General features: G+C 35.1%; 1 protein-coding gene across 1 annotated transcript in view; it reads right to left on the bottom strand.

Moving 5' to 3' along the window:
* Window positions 1–5,064: 5,064 nt before the first annotated feature.
* LOC125238197 (lysyl oxidase homolog 2-like) overlaps window positions 5,065–15,359 on the bottom strand; it is a 71,198-nt gene continuing 60,903 nt past the window's right edge. The window contains exons 9-10 of the mRNA XM_048145469.1: window positions 5,826–5,920; window positions 5,065–5,187 (exon numbers count right to left, since the gene is read on the bottom strand). Coding sequence (XP_048001426.1) covers window positions 5,065–5,187; window positions 5,826–5,920 — 218 coding nt within the window. The remainder of the gene's footprint in view (window positions 5,188–5,825; window positions 5,921–15,359) is intronic.

Raw genomic sequence — 15,359 nt, 5'->3', positions numbered from 1 at the left:
TCGGCAATCCACTTGACTATAACACTTTCGACCTTCTTAGAACAAGATGTAAAAAATTAATTGATGAATGTTATAAGTCCTATATAGAAACTGTTAATGTCTCAATCAAACAAAACGTAAAACATTTTTGGAAATTTGTCAATAGCAAAAAAACTACTAACTCTATCCCTGTTACCATGAAATTCAATAACTTGATCTCATCAAATGCGAATGAAGTCGCTGAAATGTTCTCTAGCTATTTCGGCTCAGTTTTTGAGAAACCATCGAATTGTATACATGATCGTCCAGCGCTTGCATGTCATAATAGCAGCCTCTGCGACACTCATGTTAGCATCGATCAAATTAAATCAATAATCAAAAAACTTGACTGTAACAAGGGTCCAGGCCCGGACGGTTTTCCCCATCTTTCATTAAAAACTGTTGCGACGAACTTTGCCAACCTCTCTATTTGATTTTCAATCGGTCCATTAAAAGTGGTACTTTTCCCTCCCCGTGGAAAATTGCACATATAATTCCAATCTATAAATCGGGCGATAAAAACCAGTGCGAAAATTATAGACCTATTAGTATACTATCAGCGTTTTCTAAATTGTTCGAATCGGTTATGTACAGTTGTTTTTATTCTTACTTTAAAACTTTTATCTCCCCATATCAGCACGGTTTTGTTTCTAACAGATCAACTATTAGCAACCTATTAATTTACAAAAATTACATTTGCGGTGCATTTGCAAAAAGAACTCAAGTAGACTCAATATATACAGACTTTTCCAAAGCCTTCGACAAAGTTGATCACAGCCTCTTAATTAATAAACTAGAAGGCTATGGAATCCACGGTAACTTGTTAAGGTGGATCAAATCTTATCTAAATAACAGAAGCCAACTAGTAAACGTTAAGGGCTATCTCTCTGCGCCAGTAAAAGCCACATCGGGCGTACCTCAAGGTTCGCACCTGGGTCCCCTCCTCTTCGTCGTTTTTATCAACGATCTTGTTGAGCGTCTATCGTGTCCATGCCTACTGTACGCGGATGATCTTAAGATTTACTCAACAGTCCAAAACGACGAGGACTGCGCGGTTCTCCAGAGAAATCTAAATACAGTGGCAGAATGGTGCAGCTCTAACCGTATGTTCCTTAATTCAGAAAAATGTTATGTAATTTCTTTTTCGACTTGTAAACAAAAATTATATTTTAACTACTCCCTAAATAATTTTACACTAAATCGTACATCTACTATTCGTGACCTTGGTATCTACTTAGACGATAAATTAACATTCCAATCTCACTACGAATACATAATCGCAAAAGGAATAAAATTGAATGGATTCATATTTCGTTGCACCAAGGAAATTAAAAACGTATATGTTCTAAAATATCTATACTGTACCTTGGTCAGGAGTACGTTAGAGTATGGGTCTGTAATATGGGCGCCTTACTATAATACTCACATGAACAGAATAGAAAAAGTGCAAAAGCAGTTTCTCAACATCTTAAGTTACAGACTCCAGCTTGGTCGCAGCCTTAGATCGTACGCTAGCCGGCTCCAGCATTTTAAAATTCCTTCACTTACAAGTCGCAGGAAATGCAGCGAGCTTTTTACTCTTTATAAAATTATACACTCCCAAATTGACTGTCCTTCCCTTCTTTCTCTTCTCAACTTCATCACTCGTTACAAATCTCGAAATCCCTCACCCAAACTATTCCAACTTCAAATTTATAAAAACAATACCTCATTCTATAATCCCGTTACCAGAATGTGTCGTTCATACAACGAAACGGTTATTGAATATCCGACTATCGACATATTCGGATGTAGCTTACCCTCCTTTAAAAATCAAATCATGAAAATCTTTTACACATAATCCATAAGCTGCGTTCATATGTCTAGTCAGTAATGGCAATTACGAACATGTTTATGTCTATGATAATTTCTACTTTCTACTTAGTTTAGTTTAGTTTTAAGTTACCTCTGTATGTAATATGTATAAGTTTAGTCATTTGCTTTTCCATAATTGATGTAAGTACCTAGTATAAAAGAAGACATCTCACCTCCCTAGCGCATATTGTTTACTTAAATTAAATACTATCTGTGCACACATGTTTAGAGTTATAGGCCAGCTCAGTACTTTAGTAAAATTGTAATGTATTTTTCTATTAATGTCTGTAACTTGTTTTGTGAGCCAAATAAATAAAATAAAAAATAAAAATAAAAAATTTGTTGTTTTAAAATTAAATTGAGTTTTAGGATCGCATTACATTAATATATTTTGCATGAATATGCCATCATTCATAGTGTTAAACTGTTAAATCTAGTACTCTGACTGTCTGTATAATTAATTTCTATTGTTGTAGTTCTTTTGGGTGCAAAAACATTATTTTTCAAATGAATCCGTCCTCTTCTTTTTTTTTTCTGTGTTTTATGTATTTTATCAACCTTTTTTTTTAGTCGCATTCTTTTATTGTTATTTTGACACCTTAAAAATAGCTTTAAGAGTATCTTAGAATAAGTAGTTTTTTTTAATATCAAGAGCAATAGAGCTTTAATAAGTGAATCAAACAAATAATAGTATAGACTGAATGATTATCATGACAATTTTAATGACAATATTGTCGCCTTACAAAGGAATGGTTAAAAATATTGTAACATAATTTGATGTGTCTTGGTGGGTCACTTTTTCGTCCACTATGCATTATAGTTAGTTTAGTATTGATTTATTTATGTTTATCGTACAAATTAAACGAAATTTCGTTAAAAAGTGCCACTGAGTGTAATATAATTATTTATCGTATTCATAATCTCCGGCCAGTCGGCATTTAACATCACATTTTAATTATATTTCTTTATTTTTTAAATATCTGACATTAATGAATAATGAAGAATTTGTTTTATTGTTTTTTGTGTTAGTGATATTGAAAAACATATCCGATTTCGCAGTGCTATCTAGTTGTTGTAATCTGGTACCATTTTTTGAGTTACATACTTTTTTGCGGTAAACTTAGTTCGGAGTTTTGAATATCACATACAGTTGTTAGTTATTAGATGTGCCTTTTAAAGGAGAGGATTAAAGCAGAATTTACAATATATTAGGATTTTTTTGTGACATTACACTATATGATTACAATTTGCTGTTTGCTTTGATATACATTCAGATAGCTTTGAATAAAAAAATAGTTTCTGGTAAAACCCAGGGGCTATTGTATTGTTTTTTGCGTAGTTCGAAATTCAATTTCAATATATTATACTTCTAAAAGCACACTGGGTGTTACGAGAAAACACATTTTCAGTACAGATGGTGCTTTTGCCCGCACTAATGTGCAGTAGTTCATTTCTTGTGAGGTCGAAACTTCGAAGAGCCATCTGTACCTACCGATAAACTTGTACGATACACGTGCGAAAAGTTCCTATTTTTCGCACTTGTATAAGTAATTTTATTTTTCTAATCACAAGGATGAAGGTGGAAGGTGTCACTGTAAATAGGACTTTATTGGTTTGAAATTGGGTTTTATTTTAGAGTACAATGTAATTATAATGGCTCAATTAGATATTGTTGGCATTGTGATAGTAAAGTTAAGGTATTGTAAATAAATGTGGTTTAGAAATAATTTTGTATTTATTTATTTGAATCCTAAAGTATATACAATACGGAATGATTATTAAAGAGTGACAATTATGGTAACTTTAACACATTACAATGTAAAAGTGAATGGCGAATTTAGGCGCTGGTCCCACCACGAGCTAGTAAACTATGAGATCGTATATAAAAACGAACAAAAGGTAATCACTCCCGCTGAACTATCAATATCGCCTTGTCTGATTTATTTGCACGGGAGTGCTTATCTTTTGTTCGTTCTTATAGCCGATAGCTCATAGTTTACTAGCTCGCAGTGGGACTGTGCCTTACCAATGGATTCATTCAGAATTCCTTCATGTCATTTTGCCGCTTACTGTAAATTGCCAACAATTCAATGAAGATAGCTAAAATACGTAAAGTAGTTACTTTATTAACATGATTAAATTTTATATAATATTAGCTATTCCCTATACCTTTCGGTAATGTTACCAATTAACAGAAGCTAAAGTTGCCTCGCTTGCGAGTTTTCCAGTTATTCCTACAAATAATTAACAAATTACGTAACTGATGTTAAACATAATTAAAATGAGCATTTCTTTTTCTTTCCCACTTTTATGAAGTGTGATATTAAAAAAAAATATGCTATTTCTACTCAGAATTACTAGCCTTTTCAATCCTAGTAGTTAAAAAAATTGTCCCATACGATTTTTTCTTCTTTTGTTACCATTTTCCGTACATTTTGTATGGGGTAACAAAAGAGGAAAGTAACAAAAATGTATGGAAATTCTGGGACACTTTTTGTCTCCCAGTGAGATTGAAAGCACTCGTGATTCTGAGTACAATCGACCTAAAATTCCCTAAAACAATTAAAAATAAATTATTGGCAAAAAAAAAGAAATGCTCAAACAGAACGTGACATTACCATTCAACTTAGAGTCGGGCGAAGACCGACGTTTACGGTCCAAAGCAGGGCGCCTAAAGCGCCCACATTACTAACACTTAGAGTCGGGCAAAGACCGACGTATATGGACTAAAGGTCTAAAGCAGGGTGCCGACGATAAATCTTTTATTTCTTATTTTGAAGAAAGGGGACAGGTATGTCAAGACAGATTAGACACATTTTATTTTTATACACTGGACTTTTTATACGATTCATGTATGAAGTTAATGCTGACTATAAAGATAAAGATAAAATTTATTTCATAGATAAGCATGCTCTCTGTCTTATTAGAAAGAATGCAGGCACAACGTTATGTTGTGTATTTGGAAGTGGACCTAGGCGAACTTTTCTTGTTCAAATCGGGGAAATATAGCAAAAAGGCGAGGTCAGAAGTACTCGAAACCGACGAGCGCGTATGAGAAACGTTATGAAAGTGTGTGAAGCAAAAGTGGATTGTCAGGATCGTAGTAAGTGGAAATCCGTGGTCCCTGCCTTCCCCTCTGGGAAACAGGCGTGATTGTATGTATGTATGTATGTATGTACAACGTTATGTGATCTATGGACGTCCAAGCGTGCATCCATACACACTCGCGTAGGTTTCTGATAACCGAAGCACGCAAGTAGCCGCGTTATTATGGAACTGTTGTTCTGCTATTCGGGCGTGAGGATTTACTGCCACCTGCAGAAAAAAACACACATTACACAGTAAGTCGATTATCGACAAACCTGAATGTAACAAATTATTGTTTGATGGTAAGCAATTGCCGGCGCTCATGGACAGTTCCAGATAACTACAACAAAATATATAAATAAATAAATACATTTGGGGACACCTTAAACAGATCAACTTAGTCCCAAACTAAGCAAAGCTTGAACTATGGGTGCTAAGCGACGATATACATATTTAGATAGATAAATACATACTTATATACACAGAAAACATCCATGACTCAGGAACAAACATCTGTGCTCATCACACAAATAAATACTCTTACCGGGATTCGAACCCAGGACCGCGGCTTAGCAGGCGGGGTCACTAACCGTCTGAGCCAGACCGGATATGAATTTCACCACTCAGCAATGGTAAATGGGACCAAAAAAATAAAATGTTTGGTAACACAAATTAAATATCTGTCCGTTCGTTCGTTCTAAAATCTCACATATTGTCAAAAAAGTAAATTAATTTTCTAATAAATAATGTATTTTAAAACCTTAAAATTTTAACTTCATAACGAAAGAAATAGAACTCTAGAGGTATAATTATGATTTTTAAAGACAAAGTGATGAAAGAAGTAATGTGGAAATATTTCAAGTTACCTTAAAAGTATAGTCACCGAGTTCCACATCGGTGACGTCGACCCATTGACAGTCGATGTTGTACATGTAGATGTCTGAACAGTTCACGGAAATTCCTGGAAAATGAGTAGTAAGGCCTGAGTGCACGCTCATATTGAGCGTGCAGCGGGGTGGGGCGTGCATAGTAATGTAGAAATTGCAGAACATTCCCAAAAAGCGGAAACATTCTTGAGAATGTTCGCAGAACATTCCCGCAACATGCAATTTATTATTTAAACAAGAGAATATACTTGACATAATGTTTAAATGGGCATAATATAAAACTATATGTTATTATAGGTATAATATTGTCTATTACAGTTAGCTATTTTGTTGATAAGTGATAAGTTACCTAAATTATCACTATAAGTTGCTTAAATTCTCACTATACTTCAGGGAACATTTCGAATTTCAGACTTAACAGTTTTAGTCCTGACTTTTTTAAATTAGCTACCGAACTTTTAGTCTTGACTTGCTGAGTTCGACGAAATTATGGTATAAACTACGAAGTTACTAAGTATTCTGATAAATTCTCGTTCTCGAGAACATTCTCAGAAGTTACCGAAAATTCTCATGAGGAATGTTCTGCAACTTTGGAAACTTCTCGACCGTGCATTGCTAGGCGTGCAGCGTGCATGTCAAACAATTGAAGCTCATGTTACAAGTGTCCTGAGTCGACGCTACCTAGGCTACCATCCACACTCATAAAACGCATGTCTTGCGGCACGCAACGGACGTCTCCGCCACGCCGCCTGAATGTAATTCAAAAAACGTCTCCTCAGTACATTTTGTATACAGGATGTAACAAAAATGGTGGTGATCCGTTTAAGGGCGTATTCAGTATCGTATTCTCATCAGGAAAAAGTAGGATAAAAATTTTTTTTATCTTTGTATGGAGATTCGACCGATTCGCGCGGCCCGGCTCATACAAAAGTGAACTTCTACTTTTTCCTGATAAGAATACGATACTGAGTACGCCCTTAAACGGATCACCACCATTTTTGTTACACTCTGTAGGAAGGACGTAAGACGACACGCCGCCGCCACGCCGCCTGGGGCGCGTCTTACGTCCTTCCTATACAAAATGTACTGAGGAGACGTTTTTTGAATTACATTCAGGCGGCGTGGCGGAGACGTCCGTTGCGTGCTGCGAGACACGCGACGCCTAAGTGGGGACGCTGGCTAGGGTTGACGCACGCTCGCCCACCCCGCGCGCCGCTGCACGCCATGCCGAAAGCTCCACTACGAGCATCTACTCAAGCCTTAAACTTAGAGATATTAGGCAACCACACTATACAGGTTGAAATAAAAAGGCCGTTCAAACTTTGCATAGTAACTTTTGAGGGCAGAATGAACAACTTTTATTATGGGACCAATGCTGAAATCGTGAAACAAAACTTGATTATTCCATACATTTCGACTGTCATGATGCCGCTCATTTCTATTTTGCGATTTCAACATTGGTCGTATAATACAGCTTGTTCATTCGGACCTTAAGTCCGTTTTCAAATTATCCGATCCGATATCGGATGTCGGAAGGACTTCAATGGAAAAAATCCAAGATGGCGCCTATAATATATGGGATATCGGTCCGACATCCGATATCGGATCGGATAATGTGAAAACGCACTTAAAGTCACTGTGCTGAGTCATGCATTTCGTGGCACTTTATTACTATTCTATGTCAGTGTAAAATTGTTTATTATCTGTGTGCTTTCGAATCAAAAATAATCTATTCTATTCTAGAGGTATTCTAAGTTTCAACGGTCTTTTTTATGTCACCGTGTATGAATTGATTTTAAAATAGCCTATTTTTAAACTTGAGAAAATAATCCAAAATGCTAATTATTACTATTCTTTTCCTTTGGTACTTGTCATTTCCATTAGTTTAGCTAATAACAGCAAAGAACATGAAGGGTGCTTTAAAAAAAAAACGTCAAAAGAATGTAAAATTGATAGTTTTAGTCGGTGAAATACTACACTTTCCGTTATCCAATAGATTTATTTAATTCAAGTTTCAGTTAGAGCATCTTATTATCTTGATTTTTATAACACTGGATTTTTTAAATCTAACCCACTAAAGTAATTATGATATTTTCTCTAATGCACATTTAGAAAACCGGCCAAGAGCGTGTCGGGCCACGCTCAGTGTAGGGTTCCGTAGTTTTCCGTATTTTTCTCAAAAACTACTAAACCGATCAAGTTCAAAACAATTTTCCTAGAAATTCTTTATGAAGTTCTACTTTTTTTGTGATTTTTTTCATACTTTTTAAACATATGGTTCAAAAGTTAGATGGGAGCGGACGAATGTTTTTTTCCTTTAGGAGCGATTATTTCCGAAAATATTAATATTATCAAAAAACGATATTAGTAAACCCTTATTCATTTTTAAATACCTATCCAACAATATATCACACGTTGGGGTTGGAATGAAAAAAAATATCAGCACCCACTTTACATGTAGGGGGGGTACCCTAATAAAACATTTTTTTCAATTTTTTATTTTTGCACTTTGTTGGCGTGATTGATATACATATTGGTACCAAATTTCAGCTTTCTAGTGCTAACGGTTACTGAGATTATCCGCGGACGGACGGACGGACGGACGGACAGACAGACAGACATGGCGAAACTTTAAGGGTTCCTAGTTGACTACGGAACCCTAAAAACTCACGTATAGCGAGCCTACGCCGGTACAATTATTACCACTTTTGGACATTTTCTCTTATTTTGTTAGACCAAGTAAAAAAGTCCTATAGTGTGATATATATTAGGAAACTACTCGCAAAGCCCTTTAATTTGATACCACACACGGTATGATCAAGCGCTCGGTTGCGATTTCACTGTTTTTCACACGAAAGCCCTCTTAATTATTCATGATAGATGTCCTTTTAGAAGTTAATAATTTAAGTTCCATTACCTCCGTACTGATGGTTGAATGATTTATTTGTCAAAGTATTCAATGTATGAAAGTCTTTGTACAAACAACATAATACGTATTACGTAAGTAACTTACATAAGTTGGCACAAAGGCGAACTTATCCCTTTGAGGAATAGTTAATAATATAATCCTTTTGGCTTTTAGATATTATACATTATAGTGCAATAGTCCCTGTTATTTAAAAAATAAATTAAAACGGTGGTTAGTATATTAAGAATAATTTAAAATTAAATTGAATTAAACAACTTAGGTATGTATACCTACTTAGAATTAATCAAAGGTACAGCGGGACAAATCTCGACTGGGGACAATTGTAACTCCATTTTTTCCATTATTCAGTCAGTTGCACGTGTATCCACTGAACACGCCTACCATTTTAACCGGTGTACACTCTATTTAATAATGCAAACATAAAAACATGGATCAATTGCATTTGATCCCCAATTGAAATTGCCCTGCCTGTACCTCATATGAAATAATTCGGCCAGCAATGTATGCAAAACTCACGCGCGTCAAACACTCGTTGACAGTTTTAAAACCTCATATCGTCACTACTTTTAAAAAATCTCGTATCTCACGCTGTTCCTCAAAGTTAAAACGCAGTAAGTCTATATGCATTCCATACATACTTACTACAATTTTCTTTTCATTGACAGACGAAGATACAAGTTTTTTTTAAAGTAGTGACGATATTGCGTGTGTAAAGTCATTGACTGCCATCACAACTCTTTACAATACATTGCTGCTGAGAAAATTTTTAAATGTTAATATGGGGTGAAAATGAAGACACTTAAAGACCCCTAAATAATGACAGTACTAATGAATTCCATCATCATCATCATCATTCCTCTGCCCTTTTCCCATTATTTGGGGTGGGTGCAGCAGATCATCTTCCTCCATTCCTCTCTATCAGCCGTCATTTCTATACTAATACCTTTCACTCTCATATCACACATTCCATCCATCTTTTCTAAGGCCGTCCACTCTACCATTGTATCCATCCACCTTCATAATTACCACTCGTTTTAGACGGAGAGCTGGCAGGATTTTGGAGTAGGTCCTTGAGGCAACCTGGAAAGGTGCTCAGATGCTTCTCTGATCATAGCCAACATCAGGTCTGCAAGTCTGGCAGCTGGGGAGCGGGGCTTTATCGAGCTATGAATTTTTAAAGATTTAATTTTTTGAGGCCCAAAAAAGGTGTTTGAGGCAACCTGGAATTATTAAAAAGTGAAAATAGAGTTCCTCAGAAGTCGCATAGTATTTATGCCAGATCATTTGGCCGGGTCCTTCACCGTGCCAGAACGGTACAAAGTGGTAAAAAAAAAAAATTCCAAAAAAGGTTCTTGAGGCAGTCTGTCATTTTTACCAGTGAAAGATGAGGGTCTAAATAGCCATGGAAAAATAATGCCATGACATGAGGTGGGGTCCGTACCCTGCCATTCGATCTTGAAAGTCAATTTTTTAGTTTTTCGTAAATAACTCGTAAACGGTGGCCCACAGCAAAAAAATATGTTAAACAGAAAATATCTACATAAAATTTCCTACAAGAAAGGTTATGTATGTTTTTTCGATAGGATCAATATATAAATGGATAATTTAGTAAGAAAGTTTTTTTTAATCGATTACATGCTCCGTTTTTCGTCAATACCTCGTAAACGGTGGCCCACAGCAAAAAATTATGTTAAACAGAAAATATCTACATAAAATTTCCTATAAGAAAGGTTATATAAGTTTTTTCGCTAGGATCAATTTTTTAGTTGGAAAGTATTTTTAAATAGATATTTGGGCCGTTTTTTGTTGATAACTCAAAAACGGTGGCTCACAGCCAAAAATAATGTTAGACAGAATTAATCTACATAATATTTCCTACAAGAAAGGTTCTATAAGACTTTTCGCTAGGATCAATATTTTAGTTGGAAAGTATTTTTAAATAGATTTCATGGGCAGTTTTTTGTTAATAACTCGAAATCGGTGGCTCACAGCCAAAAATAATGTTATACAGAATTAATCTACATAATATTTCCTACAAAAAAGGTTCTATAATATTTTTCGCTAGAATCAATATTTTAGTTGGAAAGTATTTTTGAATAGATTTCATGGGCCGTTTTTTGTTTATAACTCGAAATCGGTGGCTCACAGCCAAAACTAATGTTTCACAGGATTAATCTTCTTAATATTTCCTACAAGAAAGGTTCTATAATATTTTTCGCTAGGATCAATATTTTAGTTGGAAAGTATTTTTAAATAGATTTCATGGGCCGTTTTTTGTAAATACCTCGTAAACGGTGGCCCACAGCTAAATAAAATGTTCAGGAGAAAAAATCTACATAAAATTTCCTACAAGAAAGGTTCTATACGTTTTTTCGCTAGAATCAATATTTTAGTTGGAAAGTATTTTTAAATAGATTACATGGGCCGCTTTTTGTTGATAACTCAAAAACGGTGGCTCACAGCCAAAAGTAATGTGATACAGAAGTAATCTACATAATATTTCCTACAAGAATGGTTCTATAAGATTTTTCGCAAGGAGCAATATTTTAGTTAGAAAGTATTTTTAAATAGATTTCATGGGCCGTTTTTGTAAATACCTCGTAAACGGTGGACCACAGCTAAATAAAATGTCCACGAGGAAAAATTTACACAAAATTTCCTATAAGAAAGGTTACTGCAGTTATAGGTTACTACAGTTTAAATCCACATCCACATCACTTTTGTCTGAACTCATTTTGAAATTTGAAAAGTATAGGTATTTGATAAATCCGAGCAAACATAGGTATATTTTTTTAAAGTTCCGCGCTTAAACTTTTTTTGAAATCTTTTTGAGGCAAAGTTTTAACCGGTGACATTTACCGCATTAATAGTCTAGCAAAAAAGAGTATAAATTAATAGGGGCGCCACAGACTATGTAAACCGTTTTGCGAGGGGCGACCGTCGCGCGGCCGTCGCCGTCGCGTCTCATCGCATCGTCTACTTCCATATCGATAAGGTTTGATTTCGTATGCGTCGCATCTCCGTCGCGCGACAATCGCGCGACCGTCGCCCCCGCAAGCCATAGCGTGAGCATTTCTTTTTTTTGCCACTTTTATGAAGTGTGATATTTTTGAAAAAAAAAATGCTATATCTACTCAGAATTACTAGCTTTTTAAAATAAATAAAATAAAAATAGTTTATTTGCCAAAAAGTGTTACAAAAGATTTTACCTTTGACCACCACACTAGGCTAGGCCTGTCTCGTGGAGTCAGTCCAAACATTACCATTTACATATTACATTTACTTTTCCTACGCTGAAGAAACAATTCTAATGACTAAAAAATATTTAAGACTAAAGCTAACCAGACTTAACAAGGGTAACACGGTTAATCACAGTATATTTCAGTAACGAATTTTCGATTTTACTAGTGTTAACACATTTAATTAATAACATTTATTGTATATTAGTAGTTTTCAATCCTAGTAGTTAAAAAAATCATCCCATACAATTTTTTCTTATTTTGTTACCATTTTCCGTACATGTTGTATGGGGTAACAAAAGAAAGTAACAAAAATGTATGGAAATTCTGGGACACTTTTTGTCTCCCAGTGAGATTGAAAGTACTCGTGTTTCTGAGTACAATTGGCCTAAAATTTCCTAAAACAATCAAATTTTTTTTGTTGTCAATAAAAAAAGAAATGCTCGCGTAAGGTCTGCAATGTACAGTCAACTACAAATAGATGTGTCCATGTTAGTCTTACAAAATGAAGCAAATTTTCATTTGCATTAATGAATTACCCTTGGTTCGTGACATTTCTAGTAGCCATCAAACCTTACATTATCATCGACTCGAAAAAATGCTAAAATGGAAATGTCCCCCTTTCAAATAGGGAATATTTGTTAAATATACTCTTGTTATTTATTAACTAGGTTTATAGAAAACAATCGAGGTGCCACTCTCGACTATTTCGTCCTCTAAAACTTAATCAATCGGAACGAAATTTGAAAATCTGAATTTTTTTTATGCTTCCCGTGCTGGATGTAACAAATAGGATTGTGAACAATTAATACCCCAAATAACATATTTAACAGCACAATCACGATTCTAAACGAGTTATCCCACTACGAAATTTAAAAACGTCTTCCGAAGAAACTGATCTGTTTTAAGTATAAAAAGACATGTTTTAAAATATTATCTTATGATTAACTAGCTTAAGATATGTTCTTTTAGGAACATTATCAGTTTTTTAATAATCACTTAAGTATCTTTATAGTTTTGAATGAAAAATGTTACATTTTGCAAAAAACGCTCTTCTTTAGGAATAAGGCCTCTTAACCTTGGTTGATTCCGTTTCGCGCTACTTAGATAGAGGGATGCAGGTGGACGTGCTGTACTTTGATTTCAAAAAAGCCTTTGATCGCGTAGATAACGACGTACTCTTAAGCAAATTATGCAGAATTGGTTTCTCGCCTGAACTGCTTTGCCTTTTTGCTAGTTATCTACGTGATAGACGGCAATATGTGCAGCACGGATGCTTTGGTGTTATGGTCTGGCCTTGGTGCCTAAGCATGCGCAATGCCTACTCTATGCTGACGACCTGAAACTAATTTACAGGGTCCAGGAAGATTCTGACTTACAATCTTTACAAAGTGATATTGATCGGGTTTATGAATTGAGTCTTGTAAACAAACTTCTGAAACTTCAGTTCAATGTTGACAACTGTGCGGTTATTACTTTTTGTAAAGCGCGTAGTCCCCTGTGTAGGCAGTATCTCCTGGGGTGGAAACCCATCGCCCGTGTCACATCGATACAGGACTTGGGGGTTGTTTTAGATTCCCACCTTAACTTTCATGAGCACATGACAATGCTTGCTGCAGACTGTTACCGCAGGCTTGGGTTTGTTGACATAAAGCTTCTTTATACTGCCCTCGTGAGAAGTAAGCTTGAGACAGCCTCAGCCGTTTGGAATCCCCATGAAGCGCCCTACATCCTGCTGCTCGAAAAGGTCCAAAAAACATTTTTGCGTTTCTTTTATAAAAAAATGTACGGGTATTACCGATTCTTGTACCTAACAAAATTCCTTTTGGGGACGTTGGGTTTCTTCTCGTTAGAAGTTAGGCGTAATGTCGTGCTGATGTCTGTTGCATGTGGTATTTTGAAGGGGGAGTCAGATTGCCCGGTTTTAGTATCCCAGCTGGTACGTCTATTTGTTCCCCCTGTGACGAAATATGCTTTTCGTGAATGTAGGCACCCCCTGGCGGTGCCGGCCGCTCGAACCGTGTTTTGCCGCAAGTCACCGCTAGTTTGTGCACTGCAAATAGTGAATGAGTTTTTAGACGTGGCAACTAATGTTGATATTCTTGCGAGCAGATGGGCGTTTATACGTGACGAATGCATGAGGTTTTGTGTGTGATTGGATGCTAGGCCTTCATCTGTTATTTATTAGTTATGTTATGGTATGTAATGTTTTGATTTTGCTGTTTATTTAATATTTAATTTTGTGTTACTTGTTGTAATGTTTATTTAAAATTCACGGTGCTTTAGTTTTGTACACTGTCATACTGTGTAATTTTCTTTGTGTAAATAAATAAATAAATCTATTTAAATATTATTGATCCTAGCGAAAAAACGTACAAAACTTTTACTGTAGCAAATTTTATGTTTGAAGATTAATTTAGCTGTGGACCACCGTTTTCGAGTTATTTGCAAAAAACGGCTCGTGTAATCTATTTAAAATACTGTCCTACTAAAATATTGATCCTAACGAAAAATCTTACATAACGTTTCTTGTAGCAAATATTACATAGATTATTTCTGTTTAATATTATTTCCGGTAATGGGGCACCGTTTTTGATGTTATTAACAAAAAGCGGTCCATGTAATCTATTTCAAAATTTTTTCCAACAAAAATATTGATCCTAGCGAAAAAACGTATAGAATAGAACCTTGCTTACAGGAAATTTTATGTAGATTTTATTCTCGTGAACATTTTATTTAGCTGTGGGCCACCGTTTACGAGGTATTTACAAAAAACGGCCCATGAAATCTATTTAAAAATACTTTCCAACTAAAATATTGATCCTAGCGAAAAATATTATAGAACCTTTCTTGTAGGAAATATTAAGAAGATTAATTCTGTGAAACATTAGTTTTGGCTGTGAGCCACCGATTTCGAGTTATAAACAAAAAACGGCCCATGAAATCTATTCAAAAATACTTTCCAACTAAAATATTGATTCTAGCGAAAAATATTATAGAACCTTTTTTGTAGGAAATATTATGTAGATTAATTCTGTATAACATTATTTTTGGCTGTGAGCCACCGATTTCGAGTTATTAACAAAAAACTGCCCATGAAATCTATTTAAAAATACTTTCCAACTAAAATATTGATCCTAGCGAAAAGTCTTATAGAACCTTTCTTGTAGGAAATATTATGTAGATTAATTCTGTCTAACATTATTTTTGGCTGTGAGCCACCGTTTTTGAGTTATCAACAAAAAACGGCCCAAATATCTATTTAAAAATACTTTCCAACTAAAAAATTGATCCTAGCGAAAAAACTTATATAACCTTTCTTATAGGAAATTTTATGTAGATATT

This window comes from Leguminivora glycinivorella, chromosome 23 (assembly GCF_023078275.1).
Source record: "Leguminivora glycinivorella isolate SPB_JAAS2020 chromosome 23, LegGlyc_1.1, whole genome shotgun sequence".
Classification (NCBI taxonomy): domain Eukaryota; kingdom Metazoa; phylum Arthropoda; class Insecta; order Lepidoptera; family Tortricidae; genus Leguminivora; species Leguminivora glycinivorella.
Note: the sequence above shows the minus strand (reverse complement) of the source record. Positions and strands in the feature narration are given on the sequence as shown.